Source organism: Pollachius pollachius (assembly GCF_949987615.1).
Source record: "Pollachius pollachius genome assembly, chromosome: 5".
Classification (NCBI taxonomy): Eukaryota; Metazoa; Chordata; class Actinopteri; order Gadiformes; family Gadidae; genus Pollachius; species Pollachius pollachius.
Window position 1 is genome coordinate 24,992,037 of NC_136938.1, and position 20,000 is coordinate 25,012,036.

The 20,000-nt window shown below is 48.9% G+C and overlaps 2 protein-coding genes across 2 annotated transcripts in view; both read right to left on the reverse strand.

Annotated features, from left to right (window-relative positions):
- LOC307076136 (uncharacterized protein) overlaps positions 1 to 16,115 on the reverse strand; it is a 30,496-nt gene extending 14,381 nt beyond the window's left edge. Inside the window, exons 1-10 of the mRNA XM_079737020.1 lie at positions 13,995 to 16,115; positions 12,768 to 12,850; positions 8,503 to 8,581; positions 5,983 to 6,092; positions 3,597 to 3,910; positions 2,962 to 3,130; positions 2,441 to 2,543; positions 1,255 to 1,297; positions 1,054 to 1,165; positions 522 to 639 (exon numbers count right to left, since the gene is read on the reverse strand). Of these exons, the coding sequence (XP_079593146.1) occupies positions 522 to 639; positions 1,054 to 1,165; positions 1,255 to 1,297; positions 2,441 to 2,543; positions 2,962 to 3,130; positions 3,597 to 3,910; positions 5,983 to 6,092; positions 8,503 to 8,581; positions 12,768 to 12,850; positions 13,995 to 15,147 (2,284 nt within the window). The 5' untranslated portion in view covers positions 15,148 to 16,115. The remainder of the gene's footprint in view (positions 1 to 521; positions 640 to 1,053; positions 1,166 to 1,254; positions 1,298 to 2,440; positions 2,544 to 2,961; positions 3,131 to 3,596; positions 3,911 to 5,982; positions 6,093 to 8,502; positions 8,582 to 12,767; positions 12,851 to 13,994) is intronic.
- A 43-nt stretch (positions 16,116 to 16,158) lies between these two features.
- LOC307076137 (A-kinase anchor protein 13) overlaps positions 16,159 to 20,000 on the reverse strand; it is a gene marked incomplete at its 3' end in the record, with an annotated part of 18,710 nt that continues 14,868 nt past the window's right edge. Inside the window, exons 6-8 of the mRNA XM_079737021.1 lie at positions 18,695 to 18,878; positions 16,769 to 16,994; positions 16,159 to 16,290 (exon numbers count right to left, since the gene is read on the reverse strand). Coding sequence (XP_079593147.1) covers positions 16,159 to 16,290; positions 16,769 to 16,994; positions 18,695 to 18,878 — 542 coding nt within the window. The remainder of the gene's footprint in view (positions 16,291 to 16,768; positions 16,995 to 18,694; positions 18,879 to 20,000) is intronic.

Genomic DNA, 20,000 nt, shown 5'->3' on the forward strand with positions numbered 1-20,000 from the left:
CATTTTAACGACTTAATGTAATGTAAATGTATGCTAAGGGCAGCCAGGCAAATCAAGAGCAGCAGCAAGGGTGTGCCGACATTGTTTTAATGGTACCCGTTACGCTACATGCTATGCAGTTTATTAGTGACTAGCAAGCCAATAAGCCCAGATAATGAGCTCTAATTGAGGTTCCTGGAGCGATTGTTCTCTTTATTGAACCTCCTACTTCTCCTGGTCGTTAGGAACATGCAGCTCAGTGTCCTCATGCTACACAGCTGCTAAACATCTGTTGATGTGATGCAAAGTTCTTATTCCAACCCAGTAGAACACAGCCCTACTCACAACTACACAACTACAACTCAGCATTCAATCAATGCCATCAACCGCACTGTATCATCTATCTCAAAAATGGAAGCAACTAATTAACAACTTCATGATCATCCTGCCACCAATACTGATATCACACACGTCAGTAGATTTAGAATCAACAGTTCCCTGTGTGTGGTGCTGCAGCCGTTAGGCAGACATGACGGTCTTACGGGAACAGGTGAAGAAGTCTTTGGCGCTGAGGGCTTTGCTACAGATGACGCAAAGCGTCGCCTGCGAGGAGGAGGACGGACTGAAAACATGACCGTTCAGCGTCTTCTTCTCCTTCTCCTAACATGGGAAACATGGGAAGTGGAACATCAAACATCAGACTAGCACTGGTTTAATGGTGCAATGTAAACTGCAAGTAGTTTAGCTGGTAGCACATAGCTGTTGTCTAAGCTAGTTGCAGTTCGAACTTGTCTAGGCTACTAGCAGCTAACGGTTGTCCTAACTACTAGCAGCTAGGGGTTGTCTAAGCTATTAGCAGTTTTCTAAACTAGTAGCAATTAGCAGTTACACAATCGAATAGCAAAAATCAAAAAATCAGCAAAAATCAGTTGTCTGAGATAGCAGTAGCTAGCGGTTGTCTAAGCTAGTAGCAGTTGGCGTATTTGTTTAGCTAGAGGCAGCTAACCGTTTTCTAAGCTAGCAGCAGCTAACGGTTGTCCGAGTTAGCAGCGGTTAGCGGCCGTATGAGCTCACCCTGCTCTTCCTGGTCATCTTGTTCTTCAGGTAGCTGAAGGTCCGGCCCACTCTGTTCCCGCTGCGACCCTCGTTGTCGCTCCGTAGAGAACCGGTGTCCTCCTCTGAGATACTGGTACACACACAAGGGTTAGCTGTGTCAATATAGGTTGTGTACACAATAAATGCAAATATGTGTAACCTGTAAGATGCAAGACTTACCTGTAGGCCAGTGAGCATGACCCACTGGAAAATGGCCTCATACCTGGAAACAGAAGGAGAGAGTTTAGCAGGCAGTAGGACGGAGAGGTAAGGATACAGCAGAAGAGAGGTAAGGAAAGAGTAGCAGAGAGGTAAGGCAACAGTAGGAGAGAGGTAAGGAAACAGTAGGAGAGAAGTAAGGAAACAGTAGGAGAGAGGTAAGGAAACAGTAGGAGAGGTAAAATAAATAAAAAAAACACAACACTATTCTTGGCTGTGCAGCTAATCGACATGGCATTTGGCCAACGTAGGGATTACAGTTTGATTAGGAAACACTGGTTAGTAGAAGTAGAATAGAGAGGGTTAGAGGAAGTTTCTTGCCTCGACTTTTACTGTACTCATCACTTTCTCAAGCATTTGCATTACAACAAATCTTTACATCCTGTAAGAATTCTGTCTTCTGAAGATACTGGGCTTGGTAGTTGGTAGTCCACTACGAGCAGGGGTTCGAAAGAGATGCCAACTATTGTTCTGCTCCTAACAGACTGACAGCTAGCACAAGGTGCTACCGCTGCTAACAATAGCTTCTACAGGGATCGCTAAAGCTAGCATACTTACTCAGGTTATCCTCATCATCACTAGAGGAGGTCTCCCCGTACAGAAAGTGAGGTTTGGACTTGTTGAGGATAGGGGAGAGGTTGAAAGAGAAAGATATGCGCCTCTTTTCTCGCAGGCGTACTGCGCGGGTATAAGAGGAGGAACGGAGAGAGAGAGAGAGAAGAAACGCAAGCAAGGATTGTCAAACGAGAGATGGAGATATGTGAAGGGAGCAGGGAAAACAAGAAGATAGATATCGCTCTTATAGTGTAACTACCCAGAGAACCAAATAACCAAACCTACTGACCGTTTCAACCCAACACAACTGTCATTCATCCATCCATTTACCCAACTATTCATCCATCTGACCACGTGTTCACCGCTCCAACCCAAATCCAAATCCAATCTATTAGTCCATTCATCCATCCATCCATCCTTACACTCATCCATCTTCATATTCACCTTTATACCTTCATTCACTGCCCAATCCAAACCGTCCCCTAACCCTTTCAACCACTAACCCAGACCACTAATGTCTGTCATCCACCCATCCATCCAATCAGCCCTCCATCCATCCATCCACCCGCTCCACCGTGGGAGGCCCTCGTACCGTCGATGTCCCTCTGGCTCAGGGCCATCATGGACACTGACTTGGTGAGAGGGAGGCTCATGGGAGGACAGCTGTGTCTCATCGTCCGGAGATTCTTATACTTCTGGGGGGACAAGACTCGGTTAGGATACAGTTAGATAGGTCTGAGACTCAGATGCTTTGAACCAGGTACTTCGTTTGGCCTCGGTTAGTTTGGTCTCAGACTAAGTTGCTTAGGACCAGTTACCGGGGACCAATTAGCAAGGACTAACTGGTAAGATAAAGAGGCAACAGACCTCGGCTAGGTGGAAGCAGAACGTGACTCCAACACACAACCGGCAAAGTTAAGGTTTCTACTTCCAGTATTCGTTATACAGTTCGCTATTCATATCCAATAAGTAATTCACCGTTCAATCGGCGCTGTTATTGAAAGCCACTTGACAGCGAGGTCAGATTCGCGTCATAAAGGAAGAATAAATGAAGAGGTGAGAGATGACAGTTGGGATTATGGAAGATAGGGTTATGATGAAGAGGAGGCGCACCTCCTCTGCTTCTCTTCGGTGGCCGCCCTGCCCCCTGCGGAGGGAGACACGGGCCCCTCCCTCCTCCCCCTCCTGCCAGCTCCTGGTGGGAGGAGACAGGGTGCCGGGCCCCCGTGCTGAGGCCCCGTCTGGCCCCCCGCCCTCTCCGCTGAGGCCCTCCAAGCTGTAGCTGTACACACAAACACACACACACACGCACACATTCACATGCACACACACACAAACACACACACACACATACACAAACATACACACACACACACACACGCACACATACACAAACATACACACACACACGCACATACACACACACACACACACGCACACACACACACAGGTTAAGAAAAAATAAAACACACCAGTGAAGAGAGAGACACACACACAAAGACACACACACACACACACAAACACACACTAGTATACACACAACTTCACAAGTTCAGACACACCCCATTTCAGACACACACACACAAAGACACGAGGGTCTAGAAAGACACACCATTTCAGACACACACACACACACACACACACACACACACTAAACCCTACAAAGACACAAAGTTTGAGACACACACACACACACACGTCCCATCTTAGACGCACGCACACACCAGTGTGGACACACACGGCGGTACCTCCTGTGGTTCATGTCTCCGTCGGCCCCGCAGCTGCCCCCGGGCCCCGCGGCGTTCCTCCCGGGCCCCCAGCTGTGGCGGCGAGGCGGGGACAGCGAGCGTCTCCCGGGACGCAGCAGCACCTCCGTCACCCGGTCCGTGGCCTCGTCGTCCGCCTCCCCCGGGGGTCCCGTGGGCCCCGGCTCCTGGAGGCCCCAGCGGCCGTCTCCGGGGGCCCCGGGCTCCTGGCGGCTGTCCGGGCTGCTGGACGGGTCGTCCCCCGACGACAGGGAGACCTCACTGGTGCTGTCGCCCCCCGTCAGCACCTCCTCACCCTGGGGGAGGGAGAGGGGGAGGGGGGGAGGGAGGGGGAGGGGGAGGGGGGTAAGAGAGGAGGGAATAGAGAGAGATGGGGAGGGGGGGAGAGAGAGGGGGAGGGGGGGAGAGAGAGGGGGAGGGGGGTAAGAGAGAAGGAGGGAATAGAGACAGATGGGGAGGGGGGGAGAGAGAGGGGGAGGGGGGGAGAGAGAGGGGGAGGGGGGTAAGAGAGGAGGGAATAGAGAGAGATGGGGAGGGGGGGAGAGAGAGGGGGAGGGGGGGAGATAGAGGGGGAGGGGGGGAGAGAGAGGGGGAGGGGGGTAAGAGAGGAGGGAATAGAGAGAGATGGGGAGGGGGGGAGAGAGAGGGGGAGGGGGGGAGAGAGAAGGAGGGAATAGAGAGAGATGGGGAGGGGGGGAGAGAGGGGGAGGGGGGGGGAGAGAGGGGGAGGGGGGTAAGAGAGAAGGAGGGAATAGAGAGAGAAGGGGAGGGGGGGAGAGAGGGGGAGGGGGGGAGAGAGAAGGAGGGAATAGAGAGAGATGGGGAGAGGGGGAGAGAGAGGGGGAGGGTGGGAGATAGAGATTGGGGGAAGAGAGATGGGATAGGGAGAGAGTTGAAGGGAATAGAGAGAGATGTGAAGGGGGAGAGAGAGATGGGGAGAAAAGGAGTGAGAGAAATGGGGAGAAAGGGAGGAAGAGAGAGATGGGGGAAGGGAGAAATAAATAAAGAGATAGAGAGAGATGAAGAAGAGAGAGAGGGAGAGAGAGAAGAAAGAAATGGGGAGAGAGAGATAGAGTTGGAGAAATGAGCCATAAAGGGAAGGGAAGACAGAGAGTATTCGTAAGGCATCATCATTTTCCATGAAGTAATACCAATATATTATCAGGCATTCCTTGTGGTGGCTTATGATAATAAAGTGTCCTTACAGAGACACAGGCAGACCCATTGAGATCATATCACTGGTTTCACTGAAACAACATTATTAACTATATCAGATGAGGAACAGACACTAGATGACGCAGGATCATCAGGTTACGTAGGCGTTAACTGATAAGGAACCTTTCCTACTTCACTCTTAGAGATAATAATAAGGGTTATTGTTGTAATTGTTCTAAATAATTTCTATCTATTCATAAATAATTCTTCCCTTGCAAAAAAATATGCTGTAAGGATTATGACTATATCAGCATATATTGTGTGATATATGCTCAGTTTTCTGAATGGAAAAGAGCTTACTATGACCTTACTATGACAATCTATGGGTGTTGAACGGAAATGTGTGCACACTTTTGTGTGTGAGTGGTTGTATGCAACCAGGCACAACAATATGACACCTGGCTAAAACAATGAACAAATACCGCATTTACAGTCTCATGGGAACACATACACATACACACCCTCATTCACATACACACACACACACAGGCGTGGGAAGGTAATTCGGAGGTGTGATTTTACAGGAAAGGGCCATGCAGACCAGCTGCAGGCCACACACACAATATGGAGGGAGAGAGAGAGAGAGAAAGAGAGAGAGAGAGAGAGAATATCAACATGTTATTCAATTAAAGTAAATTAAAAAGCCTGGATTAAAAAGTTTTGTGTTAAAAGATGTTTATGCAACACGTCACTAAACTGATGTGCAACATGTCACAAGGTAAAACTAAACAGATGTTTATGTAAGACTTCCTGAGCAGCTTGCGATAGCCCGTCCATGGGTGTCTGTGGGTGTGTGTGTCTGTGCGTTTTTGTGTGCGCGTGCGCTTGTGTGTACGTGTGTGTGTACAAGTGTGTGTGTGTGTGCGCATGTGTGTGTTGAGCTAACAGAGAATTCCCTCAGCCTGAGATGTGACACCTTGTTAACTGTAACTCTGGTCCTGACAAGACGGCTTTGTCGAGCATGTCACACACAAACACACACACACACACACACACACACACACACACACACACACACGCACACACACACACACACGCCTGTCGGTCCCTGGAAGAACAGGATTCGACTCTGCGCCAGGTTTCCATCAAACAACTGATGGAGGACGTCTTCGCCGGATTCGGTGTTTGTTTACACCTGTTGACCTTGGCTTACCTTAATGAAGACGTTGTCATTTCCTGTCTCGACTCCGGGAGAGCTATCCGTGTCGCTGACCGAGTCGCTGCACGCACCCGCGCTTCTGCTGCTCGGAGAGGGGGAGGAGCCTGGGACACAGAGACAACCACATCGGGAACGAGGAACTCATTGTGGACGGACATGAACTCATGTTTATAGCATTAGTTAGACATTAATAGTATCACAGCCGAAGACATAGTACTTGTGAGAGCTCGGACTCACGTAGGAAATACACCTCATAAGGACTGCCGCTAGAGTCCGACACTACATGAAATTCCCTCTCTCTTTCAGACGACGTTCCTGTCAGAACCGTCTTGCCCATAAAAGCATAAACAGCTCATGAAGATAAAATAAAAAGACAATAAGCTTACAATCAGTTACACCGCAGCAATGCTGTTGAGTATCCCCACCAATACACATGGTGTGACAGATCACATGATATTACACACTAAAACTATGTGCTAGCATTCTCTCCACAACACAACCAGTCTGTAGCCTCCCTGCCTTCTATCTGTATGTATACCGATGGTGTCGTCGTGGAAACAGGTTTCAAAACTGAGCACAGGCCTGGCCCTCAAATCCAGACATGGGGCCCCGGGACACGTCTTCATTGAGCCCTCATCACAATATTTAGGTTGTGGACCTTAAAAAAGACCTGCTGTAGCCCGGTTTGGCTCTCGACCCGCAGGATGTGAACCCACAGAGTGAACCAACAGAACCCTTACATAACAGAGCAATAGGAACCACAGAACCCTTACATAACAGAGCACTAGGAACCAACAGAACCCTTACATAACAGAGCAATAGGAACCAACAGAACCCTTACATAACAGAGCACTAGGAACCAACAGAACCCTTACATAACAGAGCAATAGGAACCAACAGAACCATTACATAACAGAGCAATAGGAACCAACATAATCCTTACATAACAGAGCAATAGGAACCAACAGAACCCCTACATAACAGAGCAATAGGAACCAACATAACCCCTACATAACAGAGCAATAGGAACCAACATAACCCTTACATAACAGAGCAATAGGAACCAACAGAACCCTTACATAACAGAGCAATAGGAACCAACAGAACCATTACATAACAGAGCAATAGGAACCAACAGAACCATTACATAACAGAGCACTAGGGACTAGCAGAACCCTTACATAACAGAGCAATAGGAACCAACAGAACCATTACATAACAGAGCAATAGGAACTAGCAGAACCTTTACATAATAACTGAGACAGAAGAGCCAACTGATTATTAATTTGCAAACCTGGCTTGCGTCATATATTAGGTGGTAGTTATTTCGCGGACACAAAAGATTCTAGCGCTTATACAATCTTGTGTGTGATTCGGCTTACCGAATCAGCTGGATTCATTGGGTGACTGCATTTCTTTTTTTTCTTTGGTTTAAGGGAGACCTTTAACACTAAGCTGGTTGCAGAGGCAAAATCATGATTTATTGCAATTAATTGCACAGCCCTAACACACAGAGGTACAAAGATTTTATTCTACAGAATAACCACATCTTAAAAACCAAAACAGGAAGCTATTGCTCTGCTAAAGTGAACTCTCATGTGAGATCCGGGAAGTGTGTGTTTGTGTAAGCTCACACCTGACCAGCCTCAATCAGGAAACCGCAGTCAGTTATTCAGTCTCTGTCTCTGTCTCTGTCTCTGTCTCTGTCTCTGTCTCTCTCTCTCTCTCTCTCTCCCTCTCTCTCTCTCTCTCTCTCTCGCTCTCTTTTATAGGATCTCTCTTCTCTCTTGATTGGATGAAGGAAAAGAGATTTAGAGAAACGGATGAAGACAACGTCTCACACTATCCTGTAGGTCTCCATGTTTCTCTGGAGTATTTCTTCGTAATCATCAGATGTGACGTAAACCGCTCATAGGTGCAGCCCTGTTGTCTGCCTCTCCTTCCTCTTTCAGAGAAAGCTCTGCAACATTAAAGTAGCTGAGGCGGACTCTGAGAACAGCCATCAAACCCGACTGCAGACCTAATGACCCTCAGACACGTCGACAAGCCGAAAGAAACACCGTACAGCCACTGGATCAGGAAGGTGTTTGACCCTGAGAGACCAAACAAGAGAAAGCACGGAACACTAAACATGACCTGCCTGTCATGTTTAGACACACCTGTCTGTCATGCATGCATGTACATACACACATACATGCATTCATGCATCACCCAGAATATCCCAGAATATCAGTTTAATCCAAAGCAGGGAGCTTGTCCGTTTTACATAGACGCCAATCCAGATCAAAGATTACATCCTTCCATCCAGAATCGAATGCCTCTAGACTTCGGCAGTAAAGCAAGACCATAAGACGCAGCATTGACAGACCGCAGCTTCCTTTGCAGGGAGGAAGTTGACTGCGAAAGCTGGAGCGTTGAACAGCAGGTTGAGGGTCAGGTGGAGGTTAAGGTGGAGGTTAAGGTGTAGGGGGCAAGAGGGGGGCGGGTGAAGAGTAGCGGACAGGTGTGTCTTACCGGCAGCAGGCTGGCTCAGGGTCCGGGGACAGGAGGAGCTATGGACGGGCTGACAGGTCGTCTCGACGTCTCTGTGGATCTACGGAGAAAACAGGAAGATGGTCAGCCTCCAGCAGAAGGACACACCCCCTGGCTGTCTGTCTGCCTCTTGGTCAGTCTGTTTGCCTTTTCGACTGACTGTCCCCCTGCTTCCTGTCTGTCTGTCTGTCTGTCTGTCTGTCTGTATGTCTCTCTTTTTGTCTGTCTGTCTGTGAATGACTCCTTCCCATGACAGGTTGCACCCTATCATGCTGAGCAGGATGTGATGTCATTTCAACGCAAACATTTGACTTCCTCCTCCAACGCATGCATTGAGAGGAAGTGGAACAAACCATCCAAGCGGTAGAAAGAACAAACCAAAATATAATGACTGAAGTTCTTCTTTACAGCATGAGGCATGGAGAGAGCAGAGAGGGGACAAAAGCAGTGGGACATCTGCTATGACTAATGTTCAGTACTGATACTACCACTGTGTTCAGTAGTAATACTACAACTGTGTTCAGTACAAATACTACCAATGCATTGAGTTCTAATACATGATGAATAACTGCAGGAGGGCTTCTACAATAGCTACCACCTCCTTAAGCCCTAATGCAGGATGGGTCTAGTACTCACTGCATGGAGTACTAATACATGATAATACATGCAGGAGGACTTCTACAAAGACAGCCACTCTACCCATGTCCTGTAACCCGTGTCTCTCTAGAGGCTGTATTCTTTCTCTTTCTCTCTCTATATATACACACTGTGTGTGCGTATGGAAAAAAGAAAACCAGAGGGCTGGATTTGGAATTGAGGGAAGTGAAGCCGTCTAGCACAACACATGGACCTGAAATATAATAAAACAGCCATGAGAACATTGTCTTCTCAAAGAGGAAGGATGGTGACTTAAAGGGGAAGGGGGGATGGCAACATGATGGCTCTTGTCTGAGAGGCGGTTGGGACATGTTTGACGGTTCGGTCATTCGTTATGGATGACTGAACATTCCTCTTGGGATGTACCTTCATGCATTTCTCAAATCAAAATCATTTTAGGAGTTGCTGATGGTGATTGGCTGTTGAAACGGGTAGCACCTCCCTCTTTCCAAATATTGGCTGATTTGAAGAAAACAGACTTTATGTTTGCATGCCATTCCATAAAGACAACATATCCAAAGAAGGCAAGACTCATTCTTTCATAACAGCCTCTTAAGGAGATATCACACACACACACAAACACACCACATAGATATGTATAGATGTCACAGCAGAAGTGTGTGTGTGTGTGTTTGTGTAAGTGTGTGTTGGTTTGTGTTTATGTGTGTATGTGCATGTTTGTGTATGTATTTGTCTGTGTGTGTGTGTGTCTTTGTGTGTGTGTGTGTGTGTCTTTGTGTGTGTGTGTGTGTGTGTGTGTTTGTGTGTGTGTGTGTCCGTCTGTGTGTTGGTATGTGTATATGTGTGTATGTGCATGCAGATTTTTGCATGTGTTTATGGATGTGAGTTTTTGTGGGTGTGTGATTTTGTGTGTGTGTTTGTGGGCTGTGTGTGTGTGTGTGTGTGTGTGTCTGTGTGTGTGTGTGTGGTGTGTGGTGTGTGTGTGTGTGTGTAGCCTTATGAGGTCTTGCAGGATGTCTGCTGGGAGAGAGCCTGTTGGCTTGCTGCCTGTTTCCATCGGAGCAGGGCGGGAAACGCTTTGGGAACGCTCAGCCTCCAATCCTCTTTCTCTCTTCTCAAAACACTGCATCTCAATCTCTCTCTCTCTATCTCAAACACACTCTCTCCCTATCGTTTTCTCCCACACTCTATCTGCCTCTCTCACTCTCACTCACTCCCTCTCACTTTCTCTCTTTCCCCTCTCTCGAACACAATTTCTCACGCTTTCTCTCTCCCCCTCTCTTTCAGTCTAACTCCCCCTCTGGCTCTCACCCCTTCTCCCTTTTCCCTTGACACATTTCTCAGGTGTCGTTGCCCATCACAGACACTGTTCAACGTTGTGACGCTGTGAACATAAAGTTCATTGTTAAAGGTGGCCACAAACAGTGTTGAGTGTGTGGGTGGGTGTTAATTATAATGACAGTCACTTATCTAAATAAATAGACGCTTATCCAAAGGTCCTACCTCACGCATTTCTTATGCCACAGCAGTTTTCCGACACAAAACTCAAAACATCAAATCAATCTAGTAATAGGAAGTTGCATTATTATTTACCACGATGACTCAAACAAAAATGTTCCATAATCCATCAGAAGGACACAAGAACCGCTGGGATGCGGTGGATCAACTTCTCTTAACCGTGAGGTACAAAGGAGCCATTTACTCAGATTACAAGCCATTGTCTCTCTGCCTGTCCGGCCGCCTGTTTGTTGCCTGGTGGGAAACGGTGAACCGTCACATCGTCACCGAGAGTTCAGGAAAGCCAGGACTTCCTAAACACACTGAGCATCCCAATGCGAGCATCCCCCCCCACTCCTACAGCACCGCCCTGAGCGGTCCGGTCCATCTTATCTCCTCTGTTGCCCTTGGTAACAGAGGATGTATTTCAATCAAAAACTTTACGAAAACTTTGCCAAACAAAAATATATACACTCATAGTTCAGAGAACACAAGCAGAATCTACCCTCGTCCTCGTTTGACTCAAAACTTTACGAAGATTCCCCCTGAACACACAAACAAACAACTCATGAAGATCGAGTCCGAGATGCTGCAAGTGATGAAGACCGTCGCTCTGGGGGGTGGCGGTGGTGGTGCATCAGACCCCCCTGAGAGGGGCTACGGTACCTTGATGAGGACCACGTCCAGGGGTCTCTCTCCCCGGGCTCGCAGGCTGTACTGCCGCTTGTATCGCTCGTACATGATCCCCCGGTCGCCCGCCCCGACGCCCCCACAACCCGCGACCGATGATGGAGAATACCGCCGCGTTAATCCGACATGAATTAATGTTACTCCAACGTGGGACGGTGACGTAAATCCAACATGTAGGGCAGCCTTACTCAAACCTTAGTCCCATCACAGAGCACACAAGTCCTCCACTTCTCCCGGTCCAGCTCCTAAAGCTCTCACAGAGCCACTAATGTGTTGCATCTGGCCCGTCAGGACGCCGCCCCCCAGGACAGAGACCACGCCCACTCGGATCCGACAGCCAATGCTGAGTCAGAAACCCGGGGGTTCCTCAACAAGACTCCGCCCACTTCATACACAAACACACAGTCTGGCCCGCCCCCTTATCCCTTTATTCAAGAAACAACTACACACCCAGAGAGAGAGATAGAGAGGGAGAGAGAGAGAGAGAGAGAGAGAGAGAGAGAGAGAGAGAAAGAGAGAGAGACTCTGGGAGAGACTGTGTTGGTCCAACAGGAAGAGGCCCATTAACTTCCCAGCATGCATTACTCAACTTTCCACATCATTAGGGTGGAACTGTGATCACATGACCTGTGTTCCAGGAAGACAGCCAAACTTCGACCAGAACTACTCAAGCCATCCCTCTCCCAATAACATCTGTATCTCAAACAAGCGCTGACACACACACATACACACACCAACACACACAAACACACACACACACACACACACTCACACACACACACACACACACAAACACACACACACACACACACACACACACACTTATTTGAGAACAAGACGGGAACTGCAGCTCCCTCTGGTGGTATTTGATCCTAAACTGCAGTAACACTTCATCTAATCCATCTAATCTACAACTAAACCAGTTTAGCTTGCAGGTTAGCTTGATCCAATAGTCAAACTGTGAATATATCAGATCATTCTGAATTTATCCACCAAAAGTACGACACCAGGAAACTTTGAAATAACCATTTCAACTGTTTTTCAGATGTACTTGACTAAAACCGTTATATTGACCAAACTAGTGCACATTTATCTAAACCAGTTAAATTATTTAAACCAGCCAAACATTTTAAACCATGTACACCAAGCACAATTTTAATACTGTGATTAGTTACCTAAAAATAGAAACCATTCAACTCAGTTGAACTTTGAATCAGTAAAACTGTCACCGCTATATCCTTAGTCTTTGTATGCATATCAGATAATGTTCTTAACTAGTTTTCACTTTATCAAACATTTCCCTCGCAGCAAACAATGAGACAGTGGTCACGTGGTGTGGTAAAGGGGGCGGGGCCAGCAGGTAGTGACAGACCAGAGTTGATTAGCTGAAGCCCAGCGGTGCTGCTGCCCTAAGTAGGGACAGGAGAAGGAGAGGTTGTTACCGTGGAAACATCAGCCCGATGCGTCGGACTGCCTTCTTGTTTAGACTCGGGACAGTTTTCCTCGTGCTCACACTCGGCAGATTCTGGAGGAATAAAGAACACACACACACACACACACACACACACACACACACACACACACAAAATCAAGCAACCCATTAAAGACAGAGCATGATAGCTACAGAGGTAGCATGAGACAACTTATTCTGCTTTGTTGCCATACTAGGAAATTTTGTTACTTGTACTTTGTAGTTTTGTTACTTTAATTATTCAGTATTGTTACTGCAGTGTTTATACTTCAATACTGTAGTATTGTTTAATTTGTCAGCATTCATTTTATTTGTTGGAATTTAAAAAAAACGATGCTGATACCAGCGACTTTGGTGTCTACCTATAGCACTGACAGTAGCTTCAAACAATCACCTAACTAAACAAACCACAAAAAAAACAATGCTCTAATTTTCTTAAATGTGACATGAATAGGGCTTTTACATCAGAATGCATCATGGGAGTCAACGTAAATCAACGTAAATACCCTGTCACCTGGGCTAATGAAAAAGTTTATCTGCCATATATCGCATGCGAAACGCTGGGGCCGTTTCAAACACCACAATGTCTCCTGATAATGAAAAATCCTATTCCACGATTAAAATCGATATAATAGAAAACCTCTCCTACTGGCACAATAGCTAGCATTCCAAAGCATAGAGAATGGACGGGTCATAGGGTGGTCACATTGCGATGAACAAGCCCTTATTGACTGATTTAACTGTTCAGTGGTGAATTCAGAACTGAACAGTTATCAGATGCTTTATTCGGTCTATTGTGTATAAATTAAGATAACAGACTTGATTCTCATATTAAGTTCTGTCATTCCTTTACGTCATGGTCCTAACAAAAACATGGGAGGCGTCCGTGACTGTATTGTTTCCCGGCCTCTGATGATGTCCCTTGTTGCTAGGAGCGTGTGTGTGTGTGTGTGTGTGTGTGTGTGAGCAAACAGCATGTGACGCACTGTTAGAGCGGTGTGTGTGATAGCGTGTCGGGGTGTGTTTATGTGTGCATCCAATAAAGGAGAGCATTTTCAAAAGTAACAACCTCACAAGTCATTTCCATAAAAACCACAACGTAAAAACCTGAAAAACCAGAACCAGATTTACATAGGTAAAATAGAATAGGATCTGCGGCTAGAAAAGTGTGAGAACCAGTGAACATCTGTCCTCCTACCTGAGTCGGGGGTGGAGGGGGGGGCACTGGGAACCGTGGCAGCGGTCCCAAACGTCTCCTCCGCGGTTGGAGACTCCTGCAGGCGTTCCGGTGAAGATCCACCGGTACCCACCCTGTCCCCAGTCCTCTCCTCCAGCACAAAGGGTCCAGGGTTCTCCCGGTCTAACGGTGTCCTGACGTCTCCTCCTTGATCCCCGACCTCTGACCCCTCCGCCGCGTTCTGCTGGCCGCTAGCGTCAGAACCGCTATCGTTAGAACCGCTAGGGTCGGAACCTCGGTGTGAACCCCGGCTCTCGGCCGGTTCTTCCTGCCTTGGAACCTCGCTGCCCTCCGTGATCTCCAGCCGTTCCTCCAAAGCAGGATCTGGAGTCGGGTTCTCTGTGGTTCCACGTGGGGAAGAGGGGGACGCAGGGGAGGTCTTCCCACCGCCGGCCGACGCCGCCACGTCCGTCTTCATCTCCTGGCAGGCCTGAGTCTTGTCCGCTTCCCCGCGCTCCTCTTCCTCCTGGAGCGTGAGGGGGACCGGTTCGGTTCCTGGGTTCTGCTCCCGCTCGGTGGATCCGGGGGTGTCCGGGCACACGGGGGGTGTGAAGGTGGTGCGTGTGGTCGACTCGGGTTCCGCCGCTGGGCGTGCCTCTTCACCGCCGACAGCTGTCTCTGCTCCACACGCCTCCTCCTCCTCTACTCCTCGTGACTCATCCTCCTTTTCTGCTTCTCGCGTCCCCTCCTCCTCTACCCCTCGCGTCTCCTCCTCCTCCTCTCTCACTCCTTGCCGGTTCTCCGGCACCACACCCTCCCTCAGGGCCCCGCCGATGCTGTGAAGATGTCCTCCGTGCTCCGGATCTGGGCGGGCAGCGTCTGGTGTGGCAGCGACTCCTCTATCTGGAGACGAATGGCTGAGAGAGGGTCCTTCTTCTGTACAGGAGGAGCCCCCGGCAGCAGCAGCTGTTTCCTGCTTTTGTTGCGGCGTGAGTGTTTCCATCGACGGTCCTATCAAACCCTCTGACGTCACTTCCAGCATGACAACACCACCTCCGATCGTCCGCTTATCGCGGCCCGATCCCTCTTCCTCTTCCTCGGGCCTCCCTTCCTCCTCGGCGAGCTCGGCGCTCTCCGAGGTGATGGAGGACTGGGAGGACAGGTTGACTCCCATGTCTGTCCTGTGCCCTGCGGTGGCCGTCCGGTCCGCGGCCGGTCCGCTGTCTGTCCCTGTGGCCCTACCCTCAGGGTCCGGCTCTCTCTCACCTCCTTCTGCTACCGGGGGAGAACCGGCCTCCCCCCGGGTGCCCTCACCCACACTAGCTCTCCTCTCTCTCCCCTCGGCTGCCTCCTCCTCTCCTCCTCCACTCTCTCCTCTGTCTTTACTCCCGTCCCTCTCTTCCTCCTCCCTCTCTCCTGTTTGTCTCTCCTCTCTCTCCTCCTCTCCTCTCTCTTTACTCCTGTCTCGCTGTCTCTCCTCTCTCCCCTCTGTTTGTATCTCCTCTCTCCCTTCTGTTTGTTTCTCCTCTGTCTCCTCTCTCCCTTCTGTTTGTCTCTCCTCTGTCTCCTCTCTCCCCTCTGTTTGTCTCTCCTCTTCCTCTTCTCTCTCCTCTGTTTGTCTCTCCTCTCTCTCCTCTGTTTGTATCTCCTCTCTCCCCTCTGTTTGTCTCTCCTCTGTCTCCTCTCTCCCCTCTGTTTGTACCTCCTCTCTCCTTTCTGTTTGTTTCTCCTCTGTCTCCTCTCTCCCCTCTGTTTGTCTCTCCTCTCTCCCCTCTGTTTGTCTCTCCTCTTCCTCTTCTCGCCCCTCTGTTTGTCTCTCCTCTCTCTCCTCTCTCCCCTCTGTTTGTATCTCCTCTCTCCCCTCTGTTTGTCTCTCCTCTGTCTCCTCTCTCCCCTCTGTTTGTCTCTCCTCTCTCCCCTCTGCTTGTCTCTCCTCTTTCTCCCCTCTTCCCTCTGTTTGTCTCTCCTCTCTCTCCTCTGTTTGTCTCTCCTCTTCCTCCTCTCTCCCCTCTGTTTGTCTCTCCTCTTCCTCCTCTCTCCCCTCTGCTTGTCTCTCCTCTCTCTCCTCCTCTCCTCTGTCTTCACTCCCGTCCTGTGGCCCTACTCTCCCGTCACTCCCTCTGTGGTCGGTCCCGGGGCCCAGGGCCGGTTGTTCTGGGGAGCTCTCTGGATCTCTGTCTCCTTCCTCCTCCTCCTCCTCCTCCTCCTCCTCCTCCTCCTCTGGGTCCTTGCGGGCGGTCGGTTCTGCGTCTCCCCTGTCGACGGAACCCGGTTGTGTCCACCGCCAGTCTGACTGGAGCTTCAGAGAGGAAACGCCCTGCACAGTACACAGAGAGAGAGAAGGTTAGAGGGAGGGAGGGAGGGAGGGAGGGAGGGAGGGAGGGAGGGAGGGAAAATGGGGGTAAAGGGAAAGGGAGGAGAGTTAAAAGTGATAAAGGAGAGGGAGCGCTAGAGCCAGGGAGGGACATAGGGAAGGAAAGGAGAGGGAGGCTAGGAGTAGGGAGGGGGGAAAGGGGTACATGAGAGCAATCGAGAGAAAGTGTTCAGTGCAAAGTGTTCAGTGTTTTCCCAGCTGAGGCCAAGAAACTCTTATCTCATACTAACCCTCCATAAGCAAACAGAGAGAGAGACAGAGAGAGAGAGAGAGAGAGAGAGAGAGAGAGATGGAAGAGAGGAAGAGAGACAGAGAGAGAGAGAGAGAGAGATTCCTACTGAAACACAGAACATGTTGAGGAAGAGGGGGGGGGGGGGGGTGAACAGACAGCATGCGGACAGGTCACAGGGACGGAGCTTACCTCTGCCTGCAGACGACGGCTCCAGTAGCGATGCAGCTTCACGGCGTGCTGAAGAGTGGGGGGCTCCCGGCCCGGGCGTGTGTCCACCGTCAGGGTGTGTGTGTTCAGGTCAGGGAGGTGACACACCACCCTGGCATCCAGTGCAACCCCTCCGTCTGTCCTTCCGTCCGTCCCTCCCTCTGTCCCTCTCTCCGTCACTCTCTCGCCGCGTCCCTCCGTCGTGGCCCTGAAACAAAACAAACACCCGCTGGTCACACGTCCCAGGGACAGAGTGACCCTCACGGAGGGGGGCGGGGCCGGGCAGTGATGTCACCGTCAGGCCCCGCCCCTAGCCTCACACAAAAACAAGGCTCAGTAGAATGTCTGGGTGGTGAGCGCGGTCGACAGGTTCCTTCACCTGGACGTCCTGATCGATTCTAAGCTCGGATTTAACTAGTTGTATCTGGTAAAGCAAGTACTGATTATACGTAATCAACCATCATATATTAAAAGTTATAATCACTTATTATAAGTACTTGGTTCACCACCGTTGTTTTTCTCTGTGTCTGTATTCACACAAGTAACTAGTAACTAGTAGCTAGTAACTAGTAACTACTAGCTAGTAGCTAGTAGCTAGTAACTAGTAACTAGTAGCTAGTAGCTAGTAACTAGTAGCTAGTAACCAGTGAATAGTCAACAGTGGCTGTAATGAGAGCACTCGGTTGGTCAGAGCGAGGCCCCGCCCCTGAGTGATGGAGGTGTGTTATGGAGAGTCCTGACACTGCTCAGTGTTGTGTAACACAGGGCGGAGAAGCTTGGCTCTGGTCTGCCTGCTGAGGTCATCGATGGAGAACACTTAGATCATATCACACGCACACACACACACACACACACACACACACACACACACACACCAGGACATAAACACACACACACACACACACACACACACACACACACACACACACACACACACACACGTGCTCCCACTTTCTTTATGGGAGGACAAACAGACGTCACAGACATCAAAACACATGTTCTTGAATCACTAACAAACACACACACACACACACACACACACACACACACACACGTACACACGCCCAAACCCACACAAACACACACACTGTTTGTACACTCTCAGAACACACACAGCACACACCACTTATTTGCGAATGTAACACACACACCGTACTGTATATAGTGTGTATATAAATTATACAAAGCACACACACACACACACACGGTCTAGGAGAGTGTGCCACACCCGTGTCCCGGTTAGGGATTAGGACACGAGGCCTCCCTTCCCCCCCCTCCTGTGAAAGGGTCATGTGTTGGGGAGGGAGGAGGGAGGAGGAAGAGAAAACAAGGAAACTAGGATCCTGTTCTAGGATCCTTGGTCTATACTGTCTCTCCTTCACAGGAGAGGACCTTGACACTGCGATGTTTTACTGGCCCCGAGGAACACGTCCTCACAGAGCTGACCTGTGCTCTGGGGTGTAATGCATCAACGGAGCACATGTTTCATGACACACACGCATACTGTGCAGCTGTGCTTTATCTTATCTTATTACAGAGAGATTCCTGCTGGCTTTAATGCGGCCTGTGCGTTTTTCTGCGTGCCTGTACAGTTGAACTCGCTCTGGGGCCTGACTTTAAACAGCTGTTCATGTGGAAGATAAATATATAAATATATATATATATATATATTATCAGGGAACGTATACCTCGAGGTGAAGCATCTCCGATGTAGTCTATTGGGATCACTCCTCGTCAAGATTTAACGCTGGTGATTGGTCAAACTATTTCGGCCTGGTTGTGATTGGATGCTATCTTGTACTAATGAGGCTAACAGCAAATGCGCCACACACTAATGCACACGTATACAAATACACATACACACACCCACACAGAGACACACAAACACAAACAGAGAGGTGTACTTACCGGGTGAGGACACCAGACAGGTGTGTGTGTCCCCGCAGCGCTGCTAATTCAGCGGGGGTGTGGCCCTGCCTGTTATCCAATCGCAGGGCTTCTCCCGCCGCAGGCTGCTCCAATAGGAAGTCGGCCAGCCGGGCGAGACCACGCCGCGCAGCAAAGTGGAGAAGGGTCTCCTGAGGCACAAGCTCTGGAGGACAGACGGGTAGACAGAGAGACAGACAGGTAGAGAGAGAGACAGGCAGGTAGAGAGACACGCAGATAGAGACAGACAGACAGGTAGACAGAGACAGAGAGGTAGACAGAGAGACAGACAGGTAGAGAGAGAGACAGGTAGAGAGAGAGACGGGCAGGTAGAGAGACACGCAGAAAGAGATACACAGACCATAGACAGGTAGACAGAGAGACAGACAGGTAGAGAGATACAGGTAGAGAGAGAGAGACAAGCAGGTAGAGAGACACGCAGATAGAGACAGACAGACAGACAGGTAGACAGAGAGAAAGAGAGGTAGACAGAGGGACAGAGAGGTAGAGAGAGAGACAGGTAGAGAGAGAGACGGGCAGGTAGAGAGACACGCAGAAAGAGATACACAGACCGGTAGACAGAGAGACAGACAGGTAGTAAGGTTGACAGACAGGTAGGAAAAGGGACAGAAAGTAAGGCAGAGGCAGAGAGAGACGAAAGGGAGAGAAAGCGGTGAAGAGACCGACAGACAGAAACAGGCAGGCAGGAAGAGAGGCAAGGAGGCAGGCAGAGATACAGACAGACATCGAGGCAGGGAGACAGAGAACGAAAGAGAGACAAGCAGCCAGAGAAAAAAATTCAGTTTGAGGTCACCCCATTGTTTCCCGGGGTTCCAGTCTGTCGCCCCTGGCAACACTACAGGCAACATCCCATAAAGCAGGTCCTGTAGTAATTGTGACACACAGTGTTTTGTGTAACCTTATCTATCACGTAATCAGGATATCCAGGGTTATGTCATATGTATTGTGTAGGTGTTATATACATTAGTTGTGTTATTACAGAAATAACAGCTTGAAACCAATCTATATCTTTTAAAATTATATGTTACTATATTTATTAGTATAATAAATATAGTAACAAATAATAATAATAATAATAATAATAATAATAATAATAATAATAATAATAAAAATAATAAGTATATTAGTATAGCCTAATTAACCATTTTTTTCTACAATCAAGGAATTTGATTTTAGAAAGAATGTGAAACAAATGTGTAAGTTAAGAAAAAAACAAGAAATGAATTATGGTTGCCAGAAAATGAACTAGTGCTAGGCCCCTCCCCCA